This window comes from Mastomys coucha, unplaced genomic scaffold (assembly GCF_008632895.1).
Source record: "Mastomys coucha isolate ucsf_1 unplaced genomic scaffold, UCSF_Mcou_1 pScaffold14, whole genome shotgun sequence".
In the NCBI taxonomy this organism is placed as follows: Eukaryota; Metazoa; Chordata; class Mammalia; order Rodentia; family Muridae; genus Mastomys; species Mastomys coucha.
The window spans coordinates 75,061,105-75,088,668 of NW_022196896.1; the positions used below are offsets into that span (position 1 = coordinate 75,061,105).

The 27,564-nt window shown below is 40.7% G+C and overlaps 1 protein-coding gene across 3 annotated transcripts in view; it reads right to left on the minus strand.

The window, feature by feature from the left end:
- The window catches only part of Stat4 (signal transducer and activator of transcription 4), a 114,404-nt gene that overhangs the window by 57,546 nt on the left and 29,294 nt on the right, over window positions 1–27,564 (minus strand). For all 3 annotated transcript variants that reach the window (XM_031367436.1, XM_031367434.1, XM_031367435.1), the window contains one exon: window positions 27,015–27,159. In XM_031367436.1, coding sequence (XP_031223296.1) covers window positions 27,015–27,159 — 145 coding nt within the window. The remainder of the gene's footprint in view (window positions 1–27,014; window positions 27,160–27,564) is intronic.

Consider the following 27,564-nt stretch of genomic DNA (forward strand, 5'->3'; position numbering starts at 1 on the left):
TATTGTTGTTCATCCTAAGGGACTGCAACCCCCCACAGCTGAGCTTTTTGTAGTGTGAAGTTTAGTTTTTAGAAAAAGCCACTTGTGGCTTCAATTTCCCCTAGCAGAGGGAAGATATCAACCTAATTCCTTTGTTTTCAACCTAATTATTATCATCCCCTTTTGACCTTCTGATGTAAAGAGAATCTCAACGAAGAATCTCCATAGTTTTTCAGCAAGTACTTGTTATGTCAAAAGGGTCCCCAAATTCCTGTAGGATAAAAGACTCCAAGTATCTATAGAACAAATTTTTTTTTTACTTAAATAAAATCTTTATTTTTTTAAAGTTTTATTGCATTATGATGAGAAAAGTTACATGATTTCAATTTATCTGAATTTGTTAACATTTAAAAACGTATTTTAAGTAAGTAGAATTAAATCACATTCTTGTCTTCCTTTGTACCCCAACTCCTCCCAGAGACCCCCCTTCAATACTTACAATATCTTTTTTTGTCCTATTCTTTAAAAATTATAAAGTATTATAACAATAAAAATGAGTATTATAAAAGTTGTTTGATATAAACCAACAATCAATTTAACAGTCTTATGTAGATGCTTGTCTACAGCAATACTGAAAATACATACATTTTTCTCAATATAAATTTTAAGTAACTCCAAATGTATTAACTGTATATTTCAAAATAATATATCATTACTAATATTCTCTTAAATGAACATAAATATATAAAGTGTTTTTGTTTGTTTGTTTTGTATTTAGTAGAGCTTAAAATCTTGGCTCTTACTGTGGTAACTTGATACAAGACTTACAAACATCAAGCAAAGCGTTCAGTCTCACTCTTTGTTGTTCTCTTACAAGCCCCCTCCCAATTTAATTGTCTACATTTCTTTTGGGTATATAAATACTTTTAAAGTATGTAAGCTGTTCTGAATACCATAGTATAGTGTAAAACATGAAATAAACAATACTACTAATAGAGAGGCTGAGATAGGAGAAGCAAGATCTCAAGACCATTATAGAACAAATATTTTCAAAGATGGTATTTCATGTAGCCCATGTTTGCCAACACTTCTCTGTGTATCTGGGGATGACCTTGAACCTCTGATTCTTCAGCCCCCCACCTCTGAAATGATGGAATCACAGCTTCCTTGGTGATGAGTATGACAAGACCCAAGACTTCCTGCATGCTAGAGTGGCAGTCTACCAACTAAGCTACGTCCACAGCACAGAACAATCCTCTGGATTAATGCTCATATGTTATAAAGAAGGACCATTCCTATGATCTTCAAAAACTTATTGTCATCTATGAAGTTCACCAAAGTTTATCAGAGATGAAACAGGAATATTATCCACCATCAAAGCAGCAGAAATAACTTATAGTAAACGACCATTGCTATACTGTAAGAACAGTGACAGCACTATTGTCTACCAATGAGTGTCTTCTTAAACATATACACATACACATCTGGACACACAGACACACTGACACACATAGACACACATACACCAACACACACAGACACGCACATACACAGATGACTATACACATGGAACACACACAGATACACAGAGAGTCACACACATAAACATGCAGCACACAATGAATACACACACATACACACAGATGGACACACACAGATACATGAATATACATGTGCATACACAGACACACATACATGGACACACACATGGATGGACACACACAGAGACACATGAATACACATGTGCACACTCACAGACATACACACATGATGGACACACACACTTTGAGGAACAGATTCATAAATTGACATTAGAAAGCCCAGGATAAGGACATGTAAAATAAAAATATATAATGTAAAACTATAAAAAAAGATGTCTGAAGAGGTGCCATGGAGGAAGAAGGCAAGAGTCAGATGAACAGCTCCCAGAGACTAAGCCACCAACCAAAAAAGCATACATGGGCTGATTGGAGGTCCCTGGGACATATGTAGCAGAGGACTGACTGTCTTATCTGGCTACAGTGGGAGAGGGTGCACCTAACCCTGTAGAGACTTGATGCCCCAGAGAAGGGGGATATCCAGGAGGCACCTCTCAGAGGTGAAGGGGTTGGGGAATGGGGTGAAGAACTCTGGGAGGGGGGACAGAGAAAGAGGGCAACATTAGGGATTAAATAAAATAATTTTTTTTTTTAAAAGACAGATGATGGCTGCTGGTTTCACTCACCGACTCGTGCGTGCAAGTTATGCAACAGTTAAAGGCAGATGAGTTTTTCTATTTAGAAAAGGAAATCTTTTTGGTTAGCATCAGCAAATTGGGTGGCGAATAAACTGAAAGGAGAAAATAAGTAAGTGCTGTGCCTGGGACCTTGGCTATGTGGTCAGGCCTGACAGATTCAACCCAGCTGAAAGGTCACAGCCAAAGCAAGCTCTCTTCGCTGACGGAAACTCCCCTAAATTTCTAAAGCACTGAGGATATACCATTCCATTTCGATGAAGATACACTTTTTTTTTTTTTAAAAAAAAAAATGGTTTTACTCAATTAAAGTTTCCATGTCTACCAAAATATCTGAAAAATAAGTGTTTGTAATGACAACTCTTTCCATTTGGCAAAAGAGAAACCACTGGGTTTCTTCTGGAAAATCACCAAATATTTGCTTTATTTCCTTTCCTATTTACTGAGGCACTTGCCAACGGCCACTAATGTTCACATGCTGACAAGCAGTGAGACTGTGCCATTTCCTCCTGAGGACAGAAGTGTGTGAAATGTCTCATGAGCACGATCTCATTCGGGACCTCTGGAAGCCAAATGGAATCGTTCCCACTGTACAAAGAAAAGGTGGCCAAAATGAAATTTGATGACCTTTGATAAAAAAAATTTTTCCAGAACCCCCAGCATCTGCCAGATATGGCATATATCTGTAACTCTGGTGATTTTATGGTGAGATATGAGGTGAAGGAAAATCGAGGATATGAGGCAGCTAGCCTTTGTATGCAGTGCGGAACAGCAAGAGACTGCATCTCAAACAAGGTGGAGAACAAGAGCTGCCACCTGAGGATGTCCGCTGCCCCACACTCATGTGGCGTGGTGCGTATGTTCCTGCTCAGAACACATAGCCACACCCAAAGATTTGAGAAATTTAGTTTTTCCTGGAAACTGACAGAATGGAGTAATATTTTTTTAGGAGAAGGGGATGTAAGAATGATCGTCTCCACTCCTGTAGCTCAGAAGAGGAGACTTTCTGAGCCTTTCACTTGGCAGATACCCCAGACCACCTACTGCCTACCCTGCTCTTGTCAATCAGTCAGTAACATAGATCCTGTGATTCACCTGTTCCTACACGGGAGAACTGAGGACTCGTGAAATGAATTACTCTCTGAGGTCATATACCTTCTAAGAGGCTGAGCTGAAACGTAAACCAGGTTTCAGTGCCCATCCCTCCCCAACCCTGAAAGCCTTTCTGTTACCATGCAGGGAGAGTTTTCAACACGTTAACCATTCTTCTTTAATGTGTATGCTGTGTTGGAGCCTTCTTATTCCACTAGTGTCAGAATCTTTTCACCATCACATTTCCCACAGCTATCCTTCACCAACAGCTCCACTGTTGGCTTTAGGTGGTCATATTGTAATTCAACGTGTCAATGTTTCAGAGCATTTAGTCTTCTCGAGTTCTCCTGATAGGATGCCCTGGTGACTTCTTTGGTTTCTCACAGCAGTGGTTTACTAATTAGTACCTCTGAAGGTCGTGTGAACACTAGAGCTAGTCCAAATAGCCAGTAGTAACCTGCTACATTTCCCAGGAGGGCACTCAAATAGAAAGAGCACAGACTCAATCCTCTGGTTTCCAGTATGAGCTGTTACCTCCCACCTGGAACCAACCACTGTATCTTCTCCCAAAAGCCCCAGAGCAGGTGTCAGCGACACAAGAACCTCCATCCTTGAGTGAGTCACTCTTGAAATGTGATCACAGAGCAAGACTTCCCTTCCCTCACGCTGTACAGCCACAGATCTGGCTTGGTGCCAACACTGGGAAGACAAAGTCCCCTCCAGACAGTTGTTCAAGGATGTCCCCATGCCTCTGTTCTGGCTCGGTGGTATAAGTGTTAAGAAGCATATGGAAAGGACTAAAATAACAATGGGCTGAAGCACAATTTGGGGAAACAAGCTACCTATGTGTCTAAGGATCTCTTCCTATAAAAAGGGAGCATGACAAGGAATATTTATTTACAAATGTTTCCTGTATAGTTGTGTGCTCACAAATGCCATCAGATATAAAGCCCAGTGCAGCCTCTCAAGACTGCTATTCTCATTTTATAGGTAGGGAAACTGAGCGTTAAGGACGCTTAGCTTCAGCCTAACTGACTTCATGAGTCGCCCCAGCACAGCACCTAGGGCTAGGAGTCAAGGAATATCAATCTGAGGACTGGTGAAAACAGACATCCATCTTCCTTTAAAGTGTTGGTCTTATTTTTGTAGTATGAATATATACCAGATGGAACAGTGTATCATCTAGTTGCAACTATACTGCCAAGGAAAATGGCGCATTAACCTAACTGACAGAAAAGAAGCACTGCACCCCAACGTTTCCAGAATGTATAACACATTGAAGTATTTTATATAAATACAAACTATCAAATGGAATCTTGTATATGCAGTGCAACGTTGTGTACTTAATTTACATGCAGTAAAGAGTCAGATGCAAGTGAATTCATAGGTGTGGGTGTCTGTGATTGTGGGGATTGAGCCCAATGCCTATGCATTCTGGGCTCATGCCCTACAACTGAGCTGCATACCTAGTTCTATATGGTTCTGGAAGACAGGAATGGTGCTCTTTCTATGGCAAATTCCTTAGCCTCTCCTTTCTCCATCTGATTCCCTACCTGATTCTTTTTCAATTTCAATATCTATTTAGGTCTTAAGGATGCTTGGTAAGCACGATAAGCATGATAATGTGCCACGCACACTTTGCGTGACGGCGGTATTTGAGGCGTAAACTTCAAGGAAAGTCAGTCTCCTGCCTCCGCATTGTTGCCTGGCACCCCAAACTCAGAGGTAGCCCAGATATGTCCTCGTACTTGTGTGCTAGGGGGTCACCAAGATATCATTTCTTTACAGCTAGTAAGAGAAAATTCGGACATTGCTCTCTGACCTTCACCAATGTTCCAACATCCTAGTCAAACCCTGGCTTGGAATGTTAAGCCATCCAAACTAATTGCCTCCAACATTGTGGGTAGGGCATTAAACCCTGCCTTGGAATGTTAAGCCATTCTAACTAATTGCCTCCAGCATTGTGGGTAGGGTACTGAAGCTCACAGAATGAGAGACTTATCCCAGGACAAGGTCAAGTAAAACCCTCATTCTCAGTCATGTACTACAGCTGAACCACTCCTAGGAATTAGCAAGAGACTGTCTCTACTTCCCCAAAAAATTAGCATAGTGGGCATTTTACCTAAAATGGGCAGGACCTTAATCTGAGAGAGTGTGTGTGTGCGAGAGAGAGTCTACAGCATTGAGCATTCTAGATTCAACAGTCTGCATTCAGCATTCGGACTCGCTCGTACTTGGACTAGAACCAACTTAGGTGTACTAGGACTTAGATTCATGCAGTCTGTAGCCCCCCCAGGCCCAGAGCGCTTGGGCCCGGGGGGGTGCAGCACTAGTCGAGATTCAAGAGATTGAGCATTCGAGATTCAAGCATTCAACATTGAAGATTCAACATTGAAGACTTGAGATTCAAGCCTCTACCCTCCTGGCTCGCGCACACGCAGCCCCCTGGGACTCCGGCCAGGACCATGCAACCCGAACATGTTCCGACCCCGGGGGTGCTGCACCAGTCCAGAAGAGATGGCTGATGTTTTTAGATCCAGGGTGTTTTAGATGGCCTCGATGTACTTTGACTACTGAGCTGCCAGATTTTTCATTTTTCTCTTTTGCAATGATTGTAAAAGCCTCATGTCATTTTTGAGAAATACACTCAGACCTTACACCACTCGTGTCTAGTCTGTTTGTCAAAGCCGAATCCCGTGCACACCTGGCCAGAACCCATCGTCCCGCGGAACAAGGGACCCCCGTAAGAAACCCCAGTCCGTGGTAATAATGCATGATAAACATTAAGTCTGAAGCACAGAATTTAAGTTAAAAATCTTATTTGTTTTTACTCCTTGCATATCTCAAAGTTTAGATAATTATTAAATACAGTAATAAAAAAACAAAACAAGTAATGTGTCTACACCATGGAGCACTCCTCAGCCACAAGAAGGAATGAACTGTTGATGCATGCAAAAATATGCATGAACCTGAAGAGCCAGTAGTTAAGTAGTAGTAAGTACCCAAGAAGAGCACAGGCACTGGGGAGATGGCTTCATTGGCAGGAGTGCTTGCTGCCCTTTCAGAAGATGCAATGTTGGTTAATACCCACTCCCAGAAGCTTAGAACCATTCAAAACTACAGCTCCAGGGGATCCGAAGCCCTCTTCTGGCCTCCTTTGGCATTTGAACACACGTGGCGTACACTCACACAGGCACACAAATACAGAAGCATAAAAATACATTATTATGTATTTTTACATACATAATAATACATAAAAAATACATAAAAAAGAGAAAAATAAAAAGTACATAGTGTGTGGCTCTATTCAAACACTAGAAACCCTGTAGTAAGCAGTGGCACACAAGCAGCTGTCTCGGGGAGGGAGTAGATGGGAGGGGTGGCAGGGAGGCTCTGGAAGGGTATGTGGTGAATTTTAGAGCTCTGTGCTTGTGTTTGCTATCTTTCCTGTAGGAATGGTTTCCCATGCACATCCTTACATTAAAATCTGTCAAACTGGGCCATTTCAGTACATATTTATTTTATGTCTCTAGTTCAAAGTTTTCTATAGATGATTGTTGTTTAGTAAATAACCCTTACCAAGATACAAAAATCAAATCTTGCCATGTTAAGTGTATTGTTGCAAGTGCAGGAAACACAAGCCTATAATTTGGAATTTACATGAACCATGATCAAGCCAGGTCCACATAGTGCACATTCAGAAGCACCAGACATTTTCCTTCTGAGAAGGAAGTTGAATTGGTTAAAGAGATTCAAGTAAATCCTGAGCTTCTGGAAAGGCCTCAGAGAGCAGTTGGGCACCACTAAGGCCGTGTTGCTGTGTGGGGGCCATGCGGAAGAAGCATTTCAGCAAAAGGACCTGGGGGAACAAGGAAGATGCAAAGCCACAGGTAGCCAGGATTATGCCAGCTCTGAAGTTGGCCTTTCCTTTTGAACATCCTATTTTCTCCAAGGACCTTCCCTAAAAGTGGAAGAGGTAGGGTTACAAGTGTGATTTTTGTAGCAAAACACGTCTTCAAATGCATGGTATCTCCTAATCTTGCCTCTTCCTCCCAGCCAACACAACAGGAGTCTCCCCTAGAGTGAAGAGGTGTTAATACCCATTATTTCTGAAGAAAGCTGTGGTCTGAGCCCAGGTGTGAGATACAGGAAGCTGCTCTTATAATCAGTCTTGGCCACTATTTTACAAGTGAATCACTATCACAAGGCAACGATTATTAGTGAAAATAATGGAAAACACAAGCCTTGCGTGTTGTATTTAATGCTAAAAGTTAATATGATTTCAAAGTTAACAAAGTCAAAAACATATTCTGGTTTCTTAGTAGTATCATAGTAATAACGTCATACATTACCAGAATTCTTTCCCTGCATAGAAGTTTTGTAGATAACTTGTTACACACACATCAGTTATAGATAAGGTTCTCTCCATACCTAGAATGGTATTTGTGTACATTTCCTGCACACATTGTAATAAGCAGATAATGTGATATATTGTATGCAGTGTAAAATTAGAGGTGAAAGCCAGAGAAGGAGATGTGAAGACAGAGCATCTCCGTGGAGTTTCTCTTGATGTTCTCACCTCCTCCATAAAGTTAAACAGGAAGTCACAACTCTGAGCTATACAGCCTGCATTTGCCACTCCCTTCACGTTTTCAGCTGGTCACTTATCAGAAATACACGCTCAGTCCCAGTGAGAACACCAACCTAACACCATTGCACATGACATCACGTTTGCCTGCAAATCATTGGGGTTCGCCTGCCAAAATATTTCACTTGCCACACGGCTAAGGTCGTATGGATCCCAAATATTCTCGGCTACTGAGATCAGGGGTTCCCTGTAGAGTGGGGAGACAGCAAATATGAGATCAAGAGAAGATGGGGTATGTTTCTAATTCCATGCAGCAGCCACACAGTGTTGGTTTGGGGGCAATAAAAAAGTCGTCCTCACTATCATGACCCAGGTTTATGTTCTTTTTCACTGTGTTCTTTATGATTTATAACTGATGTGCTGCTGTTGCATAGCTTGTGTGATCAAAAAGATAAATGTGTCTTCACATTTTCATTCTGCTTCATAAGCAGGAATTATTGTGTAACCAGAAAATTATTATGTTTTCCACCAACTCACTGGAGCTCCAGCCACATGCTAGGTACTGTAGTGAGTATTGGGATTCCACAGTGGATACAATTTGATCTCCAGGTCAATCCATTAGAAATCAGTTCACCAAGTGCCTACTTATAACCTGATTCTGGCTACTCACCCTTGGAAGCTCACAAGCTAATAGAAAACAGACTAGTGAGTGGCGTCATGTGTTGGTGAGTTAGTAGTGTGAGTGATGCTCAGAGCACGGAGACTATCATGCTCCTGAGGTTAGAGATGGATGCAGTAAAGACCGATTCAACCTTGTCTACAATGCAGGGATTGTTCTTTAGGATTTCTTTTTCTGTGACTTTAGGCAAAGTGGCAGAAGTAATTAGCTTGTGTTTTGAGGGTCTTGCTTTGTCATACAAGCTGCCTTGAGCCATGTAATACAGGCTGACCTTGAACTCATTGGTCTATGCCACTATGATTAAGTAGAATGATTATTTCTTGTGGTCTAGGCTGCTCTGAAATTTGTACTGTGACTGGGAAGGAAGGCTCTGATCTCCTGGCCTGAGATACTGCAGGCTAAAGATCAAACCCAGTACAACTGAGCCACACATCACCCAGATGACAAACATTTTTACAGGCCAGTTTGAGCTATAGACTTCATTCTCTAAGAACAGGGGACATTTTCTTTTTTTAAAAGATTTGTTGTATGTGTTTTGCTGTTTGACCTGCAGCCATTTGTGCAACATATGCGTGCAAGGAGATCAGACAAGGTTGCTGGATCCCCGTAACTGGAGTTAGAGATGGCTGTGAGCTGCTGTGTGGGTGCTGCAAATCGCACCAAGGTCCCTGGAAGAGTAGCCAATGTTCTTAACTGCAGAGACATCTCTCCAGCCTTGCCAATTTTACTTGTACTTATGTATTTACTCTGTGCTTATAGAATGATTTCAAATAACAGGAAAAAAAAGGAAGAAAAAATTTAAGTATTCACATAACACCCCAACAATCTCTTTCGTTGAGGCAGGCAAGCATCCCAGGATACCCTTTGGTCTTGGGTTGTGCCTACATGAACCTCTGTATTAATAATGCACTTGATGGCCTAATTCCTTCACCAGTACCTACTATGTATGCATACCTTTCTCCAAACACTGGGCCTAGCAATCTCAGAACTTCCTTCATACCTCATCTACATCAGGCTACATGTACTTCCTTCCATGTGCAATGGTAGTTTCTACTCAAATGTATTCCCAACACACCAGAGTATGAAGAATACAAGGGTTTGGTCCAGTATGAACTGGTTTTGGATACATGTATAGTAAGGCATATACCTTTTAGGGTAAATCCCATATTTACCACCCAGTATCAAAGCATAATTGAACACACACATGACTAAAATCAAGTACATTATAGGAAGGGGAAAACACAGTAGAAAAAAAATGAACATATGAAAAAAATGAACATAAGACTTAATATGTACTCATGATATACCACTTAGTAATCAAACTTTCTCTCTAGACTCCATGAAAGGAAGCTCATCCTTTTGAGTACTCTCATCCTATGGAGCACAATCCTTCTTGGTGGTGTGTCTCTTTTTTAATATATACTACTACTCAGTTCTTCTGTAAATCTATGTGAGCCCTTGTTTTAACTCTTGAATAAGGAGCCTGGAAACAGCCAATCCTAAACCCAGCTACAGATAACCTAACCACACAGTAGTAAAAAGAGCAGTTCATTTTCACAGCTCCAGTTGCTCAGCTGCGCAGGTGAGGGCCTCTCATTGGATGGGCTCTCAAGCTCTGATTTCATGACTCCACTTCAGTAGACTCTAGAATTGCTGATACTGGGCTGTCCTAAGTAGTGTCCTCTTAGCTAGCAGCCATGTCTTGTCCTTATGCCAGTCAGGATCATTGACAACTCGGACCCACACATTCAGTGAAAGGCTGAGGCTTACGGGCAGAAAGTGTACCGAGAACCAAGGTGACTGATGGTCTCACAGTCACAGGAAGCAGGTGTAACCAAGACACAGCCTCATGTGGGGGCATAGAGGCTTGTTTTCCTGACTTTCTGCCCCCCCCACATGGGTTATTGGTGCAGGATATAAAATTCCAGTCGTGCTTTGATGTTTTGCACAGTTCTGATGCTAGGAATACAGTCTCTCTGGTCTTGATGCTGTCTTACCAGATTTCCCCGAAAACTTGCAGGCCATTTCTATCCGTCTCATTTGGAGGTTATTCATCAGTGCAAACCTGGACCGAGTGCTGCCCTACTTCTATCTCCCTGCTTGCAGTGAGAATCTTCGATCTCAATGCTGATCTCTTGAGCCAAACTCTTTTATGACCTCAGTCCTCAGAAACTGACTTCTAGCCACTTTACAGAGACTGAAAAAGTCCTTGATAAATTATGTGGTCTCTTGTATATGTTATACAAAGATTATATTCAGCACATATCAACTGAGGCCAGGGTTCAACTTTCATTCTGATTATATTGCTTCGGTTTCGTTGCACTGTGGATTGAATCCAAGGATTAACACCTGCTTGAAAAGCACCCTACCATTAAGCTGTATCAAGAGCATCTGTCTTCTGATTCTAAATGTTCTTTCCTGAATAGAACCCTGCATGGCTACCTTAAAAGTTCAGACAAGGCCATATCAGTTAGATGGAACTGATGAGGCATTTGGTTGAGTCTTGGGAAAAAAATGAGAAGATTGATGAGTTATCAGAGAAACTACACCTCTTATGAGAAACAATTCCCATGACATGGAATATTTTGAGAACTGTCATGTCTTTACTGTAGTATTGTAGAGGAATTTCAATCCAGTAGCATGGCTGCTCTGGCAAGATATCACATCCAAAAAAGACCTTCTATGTCTGTGTGATCTGGCTGGAATGCAGTCTTGCCTCACACCTTTAATCCCTTTAGCTGGACTGACATGCCCCTAACACACACACACTTAATCCCAAACAGTTGAGGGGCAGACAAAGTAATAATGAATCAGAGAAAGATGTGACAGAATGAATCAGAGATAGGATACAACTCCCTTCTCTCACTACAATGGACAGAAAAAAGAAGTGACTGAAGACAGCAGTAGAGAGAGGGGGGAAGGAAGGGAGGGAGAGAGAAAAAGAGAGAGGTAGATGAGGAGGTGGCAGTTTTACTGGGACAGTTTTACAGAGATAGGTTGCAGGTGAAGACAAAATGACACAGAAGATGAGAAGGAGCCAGAAGATTGGAATAGATTGCCAGAGTTGTTTGAGGCCAAGCACAACAATTCAGTCAAAAGCTAAGGGAAGCCAATTTGAATCAGTCAGCTTGGAGAGGAGTTTGGGCCAGAACAGCTTGGAACCAGCCAGGCAGAGTTCAAAAGATCTAGAAAGGGTGAGCTTATTCTGTAGTAATAATACAAATATTTTTATTGTTGTTTGAAAGGATGACTGCATCTGGTAAATAAATGTTACTTTTACATATTCATTGCTTGCATTGGTAATATGAAGACTTTGATATGTGAGAGGGCCTGAGTTCAATGCCTAGCTGAAAGGAAAAATAGTAATAAATGTGTTAGCCAGGTATAGTGGCTCATACCTGTAACCTGGGCACTCAGGTATCTGAGTCTAGATGATTGCTAAAAATTTGGAGCGAGGCTGATTTACATTGTACTTCTAGACCAGCCTAGGCTACAGCATTAAGACCTTGTCTCAAAAAAGAAAACAAAAACTAAAACTAAAACAAAAATTAAATCAAACCAACCAAACAAAAAATCCTGGGCACATCAACCAACATTCCATTATGGAGAGGAGGGACTTGTAAGGCCTTACGTCTCTTACAGGAGTTACAGGCAGTTCATGGCTGCTGGGTGGGGCAATTATATTTCTCAGTGGTCACCACAGGTATGTTGCTTGTGCTCATGCAGGCAACCATAATTAAAAGCAATAGGCCACAACAAAATTACAAGAGAGATTTAATGGGAAAAAGAGAAGGGATTTGGTGGGAGGTGGAAGAGAATAAAAGGATAGCCAGAGAGAACAGGAACAATAATGTGTGTGTGTTTGTGTGTGTGTGTGTGTGTGTGTGTGTGTGTGTGTAATTAAACTGTGAAAGAATCATTTTTAAATGGAACAATAGAGAATAATTACATGGCCCTTTTGATCACCGCATCCATCAGGGCTGACAAGAGCCAGAAAGGTTGGTAGTGGCACACAGACCTACAATCTGGAACACCTTGTCTACACGATCCTTCCATCTTCTACATTCCAGCCTGGGCTGGTGCCTTTACCTACACGGCAGCTTGCAAAGTAGAGCTGCCTAAGGTATAACACAACACTCACCAAAAGAAAGCCAACAAGTGTTATTTCAGGAAACAAAGAAATACCAACTGACCTAGAAATAACGTCAATAATTTCAATTATATCAGTAAATAGTTCTGATAAACTAGAAGGGATAGTTATAGACTTGGAAAAGTTTGTTTTTAACAACCTTGTAGTTTATTTCGACAAAGGTGGCCTCTTTGGAAGTGGTCCTCACTGGTGGTCTCCTTAGTAAAAGCAGGCAGAAGCTAGCTTGAAGTAACTGGGTCACTTTCTGCTCTCATCATTAGATCACATGTGCCACAGATAAGACCCTCTCTGCTTGTCCCTGTTGTATTCCCAATCTCAGCTGAGTCTCCTCCGTGCACACACGTTAGATGAGTGAGTGAGGGGAAATAAATGTACTCAAACTTGCCAGAAATGACTAGAGGCACGATTTACATTTTTTGGAATCCATCACGTCCCCAAGTCAACTCAAGTGTCCCCTCCTTCCGAGCGACAAAGAATAATGGCGTGTGTGTTTGTGAAATTCACGTGTCTGCTTTTCATTACTTATGGACAGTGTGTCTCAGCTTGGCTACACCTGTTATAAACACCAATGGAACTTTAAAAAAAAAAAATTCTCAGTTGAAACAGTATCTCTATAGAGTTTGCTGAAAATCATACATGAAAAGTAAAAAGTTCTACATCAGCAGAGAACTTCTTGATCACTAACTCCTTTAAAAAAAAAAAAAAGTTCTATTGTTAATGAAGTGCGTGTGTTTCAGGGTATACACAACTGTAAGTGTATGTGCCCAGAGAATCCAGAAGAGAGCATTGGATCCCCAAAGCTGTAGTTACAGGTAGCTATAAACCACCCTATATGGGTCCTCTGCATAAGCAGTCTGTGATCCTAACAGCTGAGCTGTCTCAGGATGAATTGTTTGAATGCTAAGGGCTATGAGAAAGCAGAGTGGGCAAAAGCCACTCTTATTACAAACCTTGTAGATTTTACTGTCACCCAGGACAAACCACACGCTGGAACATGGGGAATAGTGGAGGGAAGAGGAACTGTGTCCCAGACAGGAAAAAGACACAGCTGAGCAGCAATCCATTTTAGGAAGAACACAAACGATGTGTCTTGTGTAACTTCCATTGCTTGCAGTGACTGCAGTCTTCCTACCCAGGACACACACTTCTGTTTCTGGATTGCTATACCCACCCTACCCTCATTTCTAAACCTACATCTACCTACATGATCAGGATTATAAGTGAGATCACGAATGCACATTTTAGCAAGCTTCTCGAGTGATTTTTATCATGAAATACTAACTGGAGGAGACTAATCAATCTACACCATTCAAGAGGAAGATAAATGGGACAGAATGTCCCCCCAAAAGAACCAACTGTAGCAAACTACTGCCTCTGTCGAAATAAATCAGATATGCCATTCTTCATTTATCAAACTGGCAAAGATGAAAATACTGTGCCCCACTCCACACCAATGTTGGAATAAGCTTTTGCACACTGAGCGGGAATGTGAGCTGGCATATTACCAGAGGACAGTCTGGCAATTCTTATTATAAACCTTAACATTTTTCACTCCTTTGACATACCAATTCCACTTCTAGAAATGTATCCAAAGATTGTGTTTTTAACCTTGGCAGTTCATTGGTGAAGTTTTTATGAATCAGATTTCAGGGCCCCTCTCCCTGGGGTGTCTGAGAATAAGGTTTACCAGTCTAGCAGTTGTTGCTTTAATACATACATAATTTGGGCTTATTTCTTTTAAAGTTCAACTAATAGAGATGTTGGTAGTTGGTGAGAATGCCTTTCTCCCCTATGCCTCCGTATAGTCACACTGGACAGTACCTAATGTTTTTATTATCAGTGACACACATTGTAGCAGTCCTTCTGTCTCAGTACATAGTCATGTGCCACAGGGCAATGCTTCAGTCCACAGTGATGGTCCCATAAGATTACTATGGATGTGAAAACACGGTGGTGTAGCCACATCATGGCTGCCTTAGCATCGCGGTGCAATATCTGAGTTGTGTTTGTGGCGATAGCAATGTAAGTAGATGCTGTCCTGCCAGTTGTATAAAATTGTGGCACAGATGCTAACCATCAATATTTCTATTGCAAAAAAGCAAAGCTGACAATAAAACAGAATGCATGAAACACAGGCTGCATCCTCCTCTGTCTCACAACTATACCAAAGCCGTGATAAGTAATTGATGGACCCCATGCAGACCACATGTGACCGCTCGGTGATGGTCTCATAACAATGACATCACTTCATGGCACATTTCTCAGAACGTGTCTACCACTAAGCAAGGAACCATTGTATCCAGTCTAGTTCACTTTTGTTCTATTTTGGTGCTTGATAATGGTAGATATTTATTTCATCATCCATGAGCCATAACTATTTTTACCTGGTGTAATTGTCTTCTTTAAAGAGAATACTACATTATGCAATTTACAGCAGATTCACAAAGAGTAACAGTTAAGATGGACATAAATGAGCCTTAGCAATTGAAATAATTTCTTCTCTTCCATCACATTAAGGTGTTAGGTTTTAATATTTTGGTAAAATAGCGGTATATGGGAAAATATTCCAATCTCTGTAGACATTCAAGCGTAGACATTTAGGATCATTTTCACATTTTTATTATGTGAAGTAATACAATGTATTACTAGTAAGACAATGACCATTCTTGGACATCCATCACTCTCTTGACCTATATAAGATACACCCTCAGAAATGGAATCACTTAGTCATCAAACTTGTATATTAAAATTTATTTTATAAAATTTTTATGTCTTTGCCAAATGTGGCACACCTAACCACCCACATAACTCCCAGAACCTCTTGGAAAAGGTGAAGTAAAACCTAGCATGGCAGTGACGACAGCCTTACAGCTGCATTTAATTAAGTCCCTCTGTTTGGCTGAGGATAAGGTGCGGAGTTCCTGCCAACTGGATGCAGATGCACAGCATCTGGTGGTTTAAAGATGTAGCTGTGAACTTACTTCTTTCTCTGTCTCCCTGTCTGCCCAGGCTTTCAGGTCTCTTAGAAATAGCTGAGCTACATGGGAGAGGAGCTGAGATTTCCTAATCACCATTAGGAGATAAGTTACCCATTTATCTACAAGAATAATGAGTACTAGGCAGTGAATTGTGCAATAAACAAAATTTTGCTGTTTGATGGTAGCTAATGTTGTCTGTATTGATACATCAGCTAACATCCTCACAGTGAGTATTAAAAACGGCAGCTTGAGGGAATGGAGAGATTGGAGAGAAGTTAAGAGCACACAGTTCTCTTACAGAAGACCCAAGCCTGCTTCAGCACCCATGCTAGACAGCGAATGACTCCAGCTTCAGCAGATTTGGCACCTCTGGCTTCACAAACATATACTCATCTGCACATACCCACACACAGATGCACAACACAAACAAAATTAAAAGCTAATGTTTGAAATAGTTACAAAATCACAAGTGATTCGCCATGCATGCTCGGAGTGAAAACACACTGCCCTAACAAAACAATCGTAGACATGAACAAAGAAATAATAGATATTGCTGTGTTTTTGAATGAAAATGGCCCCCACCTACTCATAGGGAATGGTATTATTTGAAAGGATTAGGACATGTGGCCTTCCTAGCATAGGTGTGGCCTTGAAGGAAGTGTATCAGTGGGGACAGATGGGCTTCGAGTTTTCAGAAGCTCAAGCCTGGTCTGGTGGCTCTATTCTTCCTCCTGTCTGCTGATCCAGATATAGAACTCTCAGCTCCTTCTCCAGCACCGTGCCTGCCTGCACGCTGCCATACTTCTCACCGTGACAATAACAGACTAAACCTCTGAGCCTTAAACTAGCCCTAGTAAAATGTTTTCCTTTATAAGATTTGCCCAGCAGGCAGAGCACCCCTGAGATCATGCACACGCAGGGCAGGTCATGGATAGGCATAGTACTCCTGAGACTACCCCAGACACCCAGAGGCCCAGGGTGCCCCTAAGATGAACAAGTAAATGATGGAGAGATGGAAGAAAAAGAGAAACAAAAGGATGTGTTTACAATAAAGAGAGGCGGAACTGGAGAGTCGGGAGTAGTGAGGGATAGCTTTGATGTGATGGTTAGTTAGGTCAGGTCCTGGCCTGGGCTGCCATGTCTGGGTCCGTGGCCCTGCAGCAGTGGTGGTCTGTTACCACCAAAGGCCAGGCAGATGTTTCTGGTCTGGGCTGCGGTCTGAGGCCATGCTAGGGTCTGAGGGCTGGGTTCAGCCCTCGGAGCATTGTGGGAGAGCTGGGCCTGCAGGCGTTAGAGCAGGAGGGATGGCCCTGCCTCTAGCCAGCTGCAGCACTCAGGAAAGCAGCCCTCACACCTTTCCGAAGAAGCACAGTAGAGCTGCCTCTGTTTGTTGGGGTTGTGGGTGAGCGAACCTCAAGGTTATGAGCATGGGAAAGCTGGCCTTGCCACTCGTACGCCATGCAGAGCACGGGAGAGGGAGAGATGCCCTCCTCCACCCTTGCCCCTCGCCACCCACAGCAGGTGAGAGAGCTGGCCCAGAGGTTTTGAGAGCAGAAGAGCTATCCTTGCTCCTCACTGGCTATACTACTTGGGAGAGCAAGCCCTGCACCTCACCTGGGCAGCACAGTAAAGCTGACCTTGGTTGGAGAAGAGGATAGGTAAGCCAACAAACACCCAAGGCAGAGCGTGAGAAAGCTGGCCTGTTATATGGTAGTCTACGCAATGGAGAGATGCCTTCCTCCAATATCACTCCTTGACCCTTATGGCAAATAGGAGAACTGTCCCTGAGGTCATGAAAGGGGGAAAGCTGGCCCTGCTCCTCATCAGCTGCAGCCCTCAGGGGAGCAGGCTCAGTACCTCGAGCGGGTGGCACAATAGAGCCGGTCCTGCTGGCGTGGGTATGGATGACCATGTGGGCATGAGATCGTGAGAGCTGGATCTGTTCCCTCGCCAATTGGGGCATTCATTTGGGTGACTTAGCTGGAGCAGTGCTGGACAGCTTGCCCCGGTGGTGTGGGTGTGGAAGAACTGGTGGTCTGACCATCCAGCTCAGTAACCATGCACATTACCAGATCCAGGGCTTTGAATTGACCTACCTCAACATCTATCCCACGAACTGCTAGAGGGTGTGAAAGGGGCCCTCCTACAGACCCCAAACTGCAGGAGCTCTGTGACACAGGGCAACAAGGTTAACTCAGAGAGGAACCAGTATTGCTGGTGTAGCAGAAGCCAGAGGCTTTGAACCAGACCAATGATTCATTCATTGCAGTGGGCATTTGCAAGCTAAGAAGCACGGACAAAAGGGTATGGGGGGGGGGGGGACACACCGTGACACATTGCAGCTTCCACAATGATTTTTTTTCTCTATTGTGGGTGAGGTTGCAAGGGTGGAAGGCTGCTACAAGGGGAGGGGTAGAGGAGTGGGATTAACCATTTGCCATGGCCATGGTGTCTCTTCACAGCAGTAGAACTTTAGCTAAGACAGGTATGTAAAGCACCTATCATAGTAGTGAAAAAGTAAAGTTCCAACTAACAAGTAAATAAAAATGATACCAAATAAGGCACAGTGGCACATGCCTCTCATCCTGACCCACGAGAGGTGGGGGTTTGGGGGGAGTACTAACACAGTTCAATGCCAGCTCTGGCTGTACAGGGAGACACTGTCTCAAAGGAAAATAGAGGGGATTTTTTTAAAGGATATGAAAAGATGTTGGCTGTTTAAGAGAGTGGCAAAATAATATTAACCCTTGACAAAGTTAATATTGACAAGAAATACATTGTAATGATCATAGTGGTTTGTAGGATGCCGTCCCTGGCAGGCACGAAAGTTGCCTGCAGTGGTTATTAGTTACCTGGGCAATTAAAAGATTATTCAGGGGGCTAGAGTGGTTAGAGCACTTACTGCTCTTCCAGAGGACCTAGGTTTGATTCCTGGCATCTATGCAGTTGCTTATAACCATCTGTAACTCCAGTTCCAGGGGACTTGATGCCCTCTTCCAACCTCTATGGGCACCAGGTACACACACACACACAGTGCACAGACATACAGGCAGGCAAACATTCATACACATAAAGTAAAAACAGATACACCTTTAAAAAATTAAAAACTAGTCATTCAAAACTCAGCTGGTATATGTTAAACTGCATTGTAGAAAGAGATATCAAGGAACTCAAAAATGCCACCCCCATGGCTCTAGATTCTCATTCAGGATGTTAATAACATCTGAGAACTGGCGACTTCTGATAGGAAAGAGATGAAACCAGCAGCACTCACATGCCTGTCAAGGTCTTTGTGTAAGATGACTTTACGAAGTATGTTTTATTAACTCATCGGTAATGCTGGGATTAGGGTGTATGTTCATTTAGATTCCCAGTAGAGCTCAAAAGAGTTACAAACATCTACAGCTAAAGGTGACTGAATCCATGTGCACATGAACTCACTGGGGCTGGGGCTGCATACACAAGGCCTTCACAAGGTCAAGCTAGCCAAAGTCCCAGTATGCACGGGGGACTGGCTCACTAAGTCCCACCCCAAGCATGGGGGCAACTAGCAATTGATGACTGTAGGCAGGAAGAGTGTTTTATTCAGAGATGTGACCCATGGGAGGTTTCCCATGGTTCACTGGGTGACCCTACAGCTATTCATGTACAATAGCACCAAGTGGGATCTATGGGCTTTAAAAGAAGTTGGGGTTTGGGGGTTAGTGGTGAGAATAAGGGAGAACTGAAGGAGGGACTATGGGGGTAGATGTGACCAAAAAAACCCCATTATATGTATGTTTTAAATTCTTAAATAATAAAAAGATTATAAAAATAAAGGCATTATAGATACGAGAAAGTAATAGCCTTCAAAATATAGGACATATAAAGCATGAAGAAAAATTATAAAAGGTAAGACATTCTTTCCTTCGTTAATAAGTTCCTCCAAGTACCATATGGAGAAAATGGCTCAATTTATAGCAGAGGTGACAAAAGGAAGCATTCCTGGTGGTCACACTGAGCTGTACACGGGGATCTGAGGACTCTACTGTCTGCCTATCAAACACCAGTAAAAAGCTTTTTAAAGTGATGTACTTGACCCTAAGAGCATTGCATTAACATTTCTTTTGATTGAGTACACACCAGTTTCATGAAAGCAAAGTAGAAAAGGGAAAGATGTAGATGTCTCATGTCCAGTTTCTAAGTGAGTCTCCATCTGTTGGTTGCTTTATTGTTCCGGCACGTGAAGACCTTCAAAGCCTATGATCCTTTATTACAAAGAGTCACCGAGCTTGACTTAGCTCCTGGAGAGTAGAAATTGGTTCCAAAAGCCCATAGTGCCTCTCCTGTGAAATTCTAGGGTGTTTGTGTGTGGCTACCTTGCATGTCAGTACTGTCTTGTCTCCGGTTGTTGTTTTCTCTCTTAGCTTTCTTCCTCTGAAAGGTTTCCCCAGCTTCTGGCTACCACATCAAACCTTCTCACACCATTTGTTCTAAACACTACTTTACAAAACTAGTTCCTCCATCCTCAGAAACTGATGACATCAAGAAGTCAAAGTGCACAATCTGAACTGCATTTACAATGATGTGACATTTGATCTGCTAGTCAAAGGATATTTATTGCAATAAGGCAATGATCATATTTTCAATGTCAGCTCCATTTCTCATTATTAAATGAGACAACAGAGCCCCTTACTACACACTGGGCTGTGTGCTAAGAGCTGGAAATGTGAAGATCAATGTATGCTGGCAGCTGGATGTTGTGGCATTAAATATATAGACAATGTAGACAATATAGACCCAAGTCCTTTATACTAGTATTTGGTATCACAGAATGTTTCAAACTCATCTTATCTCCCCTCGCTTCCCCAAACTAATTAAGATGTATTATTATATGTGAAACAACCCAAATTAAGTGACACAATTTTCTCATTTTTAATTCTCTCACACTTTGCATCTATTCACCCATTAAATGTCGGTCCTTTTACCAAATTATCTCACAATTCCAGCACACAGCCTACATCCCCACTGACTCGTCCCCATTTCTTTCTTGCTGACTTATAATAATGACCAAATAGGTCTCTCCCTATCTATGCCTGATATGCTAAAGTAACGTTGTTGCCATGGAAATCTCTTTCACGGCCTGTATCTCCAGACAAGGAACACAAGAACCTAGAGCAAGCAGCAAGTATAGTAACACAGAATACAGAATTCTGCTCAGCTACAGAAAGCCAATGGGACACAGAATTCCAATGTACACCCTGACAGCAGAGAGCGAGTTACAAAAGGCAGGTGGATTGTTTCAGGTTCACAAAGAATGCAGAGTTTGCTCCCCATGTGTATTCACTAAAGCAGATATTCAGGTTAGATAAAAACAGGCAGTTCTGTGACATTAAGAGCGTATATAGAGGTCTCATTCTTTAAGTACCAACATACTGTTGGCTACTTTTTTTGTTGGTGCATAGCAAAATATCTGAGGAAAGCAACTAACGGAAGGATTTACTGTGGCTTACAGTTTGAGGATACAGTCCATCACTGTGGGGGGAAACGTGATAGCAAGAGCATGAAGCAGCTGGTCACATCAGGTGCACCATAAAGAAGCAGAGAGAAACCAATGTGAACACTCAGCTTTGATTTGCTCTTTTTGTTCAGTCTGGGATCCCAGACCAAGGAATAGCTCTACCCCCATTTTAGGAGAGTGTTCCTAATTAAATATTAACTCTGTAAACTCCATGAAAGACATTTGTTCCTAACAAGTTAATCAATATTAACCATTATAGCTACCTATATAACTTACTTTTTCTTTATGCGTAGAATGCTCTGCCTGCATATAGACCTTGCATGCCAGAAGACAATATCAAATTCCATTACAGATGGTCATGAACCACCCACCATGTGGTTGCTGGAAATTGGACTCAGGACCTCTGGATGAGCAGCCAGTGTTCTTAAATGCTGAGCCATTTCTCCATTCCCACCTATACCAATTTATACTTCGCTATGCACTGTACTTGGAGGACCACAGAGCAGCTGGCAAGTACAAGATATTGAGGCAATCAGATGATTATGGAAAGAAGTGACTGAAGAATAGTCAAGACTCACAGGAGCTAAGGAGGTGGCTCACTGGTTTGGCATGCTTGCTATGCAAGCATCAGGACCTAAGTTCAAGTCCTCAGCACCAACATAACAATCAACATGGCTGCATGTGCCTGTGACTCCAACATTGGGGGCATCCAGATGTAGGTGGATCCCAGGAGCTAGTCAGTACAGGTGAAAAGGTGAACTTCAGCTCAGTGAGAGACTCCACATCAGAGGAATAAGGTAGAGAGCAAAAGAAGAGGACATCTACCATCTTACTCTTGCCTCTGTATGTGCATGAATGCACACACACACACACACACACACACACAACAACAACAACAACAACAACAACATACACAACACATACAAGCAAAAAAAAAAATATCTAGGTTCTATACTATACACAAAGTACCTATTCCAAAAAGAAGCCCTGCCATAAATTGTTAACATTCAAGGTCTAGGGAAAGGAAAGATTGTTGTGGATTAAAGTGTTAAGTCATCAAGATTTGACTTTTTTAGTGTGTGTGTGTGTGTGTGTGTGTGTGTGTGTGTGTGTGTGTGTGTGTTGTACAGAGGGGAAGGAAGAGGAGTGAAGTGAGAAAGCAGTGGGTTAGAGAATAAGATCTGACAGGTTCAGAGGGGATCAGTATGCTACGTGATATTTCTTGATTCGTTTTGTTGTGTTCTTCCTGGCATTGCTCATGTCAACAGAACTAAGAGCACATTTTTATTCAAGCACACTCAGGTGCTCTCCAACACAGCAGCATCGTGAGGCAGAGTGTAGGCAGGTATGCTAAAGGTTATACTTCCTTAAGTCACCTCACCCACCAAGTTTCACCCTCCCACTGTAGACTATGGTCTACACTAACTATGGTCTGTGAAAAGTTCTCTGCAGGTGGTGAGATTACTAACCACAAAAGTAACACCAAAACTCACAACAGTGCTTTGTGATTGACAGAGAAAAGAGATCCTATCGTCATACCAGATGCCTGTGTCTTCCCCCTTGTTCTCCCCACAACCCTGCCAATCTCTCTCAGACCTGAGGAGTACTCATAAAATTTCATCTAAACTAAAAACCAAAACACAGGAAGTGTGAACTATTTAAGCTGAGACATCATGGCTTCCCCTCGTTGAATTCCTAGTACTTAAAATGTGGCCAGGTATATGCCCATTACTCAAATAGTTGATGACCAAATAAGCTTCTATGAAACATTTCAATCCTGGAGGAATTTAGGTAGAATTCTAAGGTTTATAAAGAGACTTTTAAGTTTTCACTTCTTACAGCTTTCAACGTAGCTTTCAACCTCATTTCTTTTGGTTTTGTTTTTCATGAATATATGTATTCATATTGTTTGCTCTGATGCCATGTATTTTATTTTATCTTGAGTTTGTTGTGACTTTTTGTTTTATTATGCCTAGCAGCTCTTACTTGGAGTATATGGAAATCATCTTGCCCATTGCCACGTAAAGTAGCTTTATAGATTTTTCTTAAATATTATTCTATAATTTTCTTCTAAATTTTGGGTGTCTTTATGCTTTGTTTTACAGTATTTGTATATAGTGGGGACATTTTGAAGTTTATCTAAGGAGAATTTGCCAAGGATAGAATTATGGTTTATTTACATGCAATGAAAGCATTGTGAATTGAAGTAGGGAGTGGAGAAGTTGCTCGATGGTTAGAAGCAGTGGCTGCTCCTCTAGAGGACCCAGGTTTGATCCTCAGAACGTGCGTAGAAGCTCACAACTGTGTGTAACTTCAGTTCTAGGGGACTTATAGAACCAGACATTCACATGGCTTGGCACACATAGATATGCATGTAGGCAAAATACCCATACACATAACAAAATTAAGTATACAAAAAATATCTGTTAAAATGTGTGAATTTAAATGCACTTATAAAAAAACATTGAAAAGGAAATATATGAATGAAGCTAGAAAAAGTACACAAGGTAAACTGGCATATACCACCAATATTCATTATAATTAAAGAGTTACAAACTCCACAGTTCAGAAATTCTACTACTACATATGTATTATAGAAACTTCTTACAATGTACTATATGTTCTTACAAAGGACACATGAAGATGTCCAGAGCAACAATATTTAAAACAGAAAAGGAAAATGGTAAATAACTCAGATGTCTACCAACTATAAAATGGATAGATTTTGATATATCCATATATATATATAAATACAGTGTAGCAATAAAAATGAAAAATTATTGAAGTCAAAGTTGATGCTGATGAATCTTGAGAACTATAAAAATTGTTGAAATGTAAATATAGTGTGATCACATTTATGAGAATTTTAGCAGTTCACAAACCTACTCTACATTCTTTAGGGATGAAAATATACAAGGTAAAACTACAACGAAATGGAAGAGACTAGTAAATACTCATTTTATATCATCTTCTGGGAGAAAAGATAACAGATTGGAGTTACGGAGGAAATATAGGAGTTTTCAGAGGAATTAAATGTCTGCAAAGCTCTAGAGATCTATCCATTTTTTTTTTTTGTAGAAAGAGCAGACAGATTCCAAATTGCATGGTTATCATTTGAATGAATATTCAGACTGTACCAACAAGCATTGTACGTTCAGCTTCATACCTTTTCCAGATAGTCTAGAAAAAATTGTAATGTAATCAACTCAGGGAACCAGTAGTTTCTTGTGCAGATCTGTGAAAGAACATACTATTCTTTTTGAATTTTCAGTGGTGATGCTATAAGCAGTGCTGATGCTCAGTGGGAATCATATTATCAAGGTATCTGTGAGGATATCCTATTGTCATGCCCTGCATCTTTTTTGAAGGGTCAGTGCTTACATAGCACTTACATAGCTTAGCCATAAAGTAACATCATGGTCACTCCGAACTATAACAAACATCTCAGATTCATCTAGCATTTCCTCAGTATCTGTAGGGCAACGTGTCCAGAAAACAATCTAAGATTTTTATACCCAGACACAGTGTCTCTTAAAGTGTCAAACTTGGGCTGGAGAAATTGTTCAAAGAGTAAAGGCGCTATAGTCAAGCTTGACAATTTCACTTTAATTCCTGAAACCTATATGGTAAAAGGAGATAATTGACTACTGACCTCCACACACATGACTACACAAACATACACATATACACAATGAATAAATAAATAAATAAATAATTTTAAGAATTAAACTATCATACATTCTTAGGCATAAAATTTCTCAGATATTATATATAATGATTTAGACCTTCCTGAAAAAAAAGTTGATAAAATCTAAGCAATTATGAATAAATTAAAATATAAAATTTTATGAATGAAGAACCAATAGTAAAAAGTTCTTGTGTGCACCAAATCCAATTAAATATAAAATGAAAGAAATACAGATTAAAGTTTGACAGCAAAATGAGAAATTAACAAACACCAACAAGGTAGATGACAGGTTTCCTCATATTTAATATCTTTTAAGTCAACAGATAACATCGCCTAAAAGTCAAGATATAGTTTAAGAGGCAATACATATAGTCCACCATTTTATGCTTTTCATAGTTTATTAACTTGAGTGAAATTTCTTTGGAAAAAATTTTTCTTGAGGTGAGACAGAATATTTATTTGATAAACAACTTTTAATATTCCATCAATACAAATAAAAATTTATTTTCAGAAACACATAGACCATTCTACTTTTACTCCAGTTCTATATTGGTATTTATTATAATTATGACCTATCATGTGCCTAGGCACTATGTAGGCATTACAATATAAGAGCAAAGGAACAAAGTCCTTCCCTTGATGGAGATTATATTTTTCAGACAAGAAATAAACATGTAGAAATTACAGGCCAGATGTGGTGGCACATGCCTTAAACCTCAGAACTTGGGAGGCATGGGCAGGAAGATCTATGAGTTTGAGGTCAGTCTGATCTACAGAGTGAGTTCCAGAACAACTTGAGCTACACAGAGAAGCCTTGTCTCAAGGAAAAAAAAGTTGGAGGGGAGAGGGAATGAAGGGAAGAGAGTGACATTGGGGAGTTTGTGTGTGTGTGTGTGTGTGTGTGTGTGTGTGTGAGAGAGAGAGAGAGAGAGAGAGAGAGAGAGAGAGAGAGAGAGAGAGGAGAGTATAGTGTCTCACCTTCCTTTTGCACATTGTTACAGGTGGTAGTTGCAATTTACTCTATTGCCCTATCTGCAGATACACACATGTAGGTAAATGTTTAGATTGGCGTTCATCAAATATTAGCATGGTTATGTCTAAGAACTAGGTTTTGGGTTGTTTCTAGCTTTCTTTGTAATTTTTACATTGTTTCAATTTTTATTATGAATATACATCATTCTATCTGAGGGAGAAATAGAGAAAATGAAGTAAGACAAAGTCCGAGAAGAGCAACACAGAAATCACAGTTTGGAGAAATGACTCAAAGGAAATGAAAGCTTAGACACTTAGACCCCTGCAAACTCCTAACAGTAGCTTTATTTAGAATGAATAAAATAAATACATTAGAATCTTACTTAGTGATTAACTATAAAGCTATCATACCATAAAAACAAAGACTTTCAGTGCTTGGTGCACCATGAAAACAACATTCAGTGCTTGGTGCTAAGTGGAAGACTCCAGTCACTTAAAAAGCCATAAACTGTAAGTTTCTAACTGTAAAACATTAAAGAGAAGACAAACTTCAGAGAGGAAATGGCCTCTACTTTCAAGTGCTCAGGCTGAAGAGAGGGAGGGAAAATAACCAAAGCACAGGCAATTTCTCCTCTGTGGAGCCCCTGTGTGCAGTGCTGGGATGGCATATATGTCTGACACTATGCATTGCTTAAAATCCATGAGTATACTCAATTCATCTTCATCATATCTTGCACTTTAAGCTAATAATAGTGTATCAACATTATTTAATCAATTATAACATACATGTTTATACTTAATGAATGAGAATACTGTTATATAAGAGACTAAGACATGGAAGGGTCAGAGGACAGACATGAAGAGCTGGTCTTTTAAATTTATTTCCATGATATTGAACTTTGTAATAATTGGTATATAAGCTAGATGAGTAACATGCGTGTACACACACACATACACCTTCTCACTTCCATAGAATCTTAGACTCAAAAAAAATAAATAAACAGTAATAAAAACTGAGTAGAAAAAAATTAAATGAAGAAACAAAAATTTGACCTTTAAATCTGTTTTGAGACTCACTTAAGGACACGTATTCAAATTTTCTACCAAATTTAAGACTTGTACATACATTTTTTAAAAAGTAGAATGTATTCTTACCTGAAGGACTTTTCTAATTCTCTTTAGATTGTGAATCAATAGCAGGTTTTTCTCTTTGGAAACCCGACCCAACTGCTCGTCTAATTGTATTAATAAGTTTTGAAGCAGAATTGTTGCCATAGTTTCATTGTTAGAAGCTACTTCCCTAAAAGAAGGAAAATGCCCAGGAATTACTACTTAATAAGAAGCAGTACAATATTTACTTCTTTACCATATACATTTTAAATGTCAGATTTGTTCTACAATGATAAGCATTTAGATGTTATAAAAGTTTTATAAATTAAAATTACAATAAAATAGTTCTTCATCCTCATTGGGATGGCTATTATTTAAAAAAAAAAATCAAATAAAATCAGGAAATAAGCCTTGGCAAGAATAGTAAGAAACCAAAGCATTTATGTATTGCTGGTGAATGACATAGGCCCCTGTGAAAAGTTTAGCAGTAACTTATACTACATACAATTACATGAGCCAACAGCTCTATAGATGGGTCTATATGCACCACAGATGAGACCGGGTATTGGCATCTGGTCCCTCATAGCAACTTTAC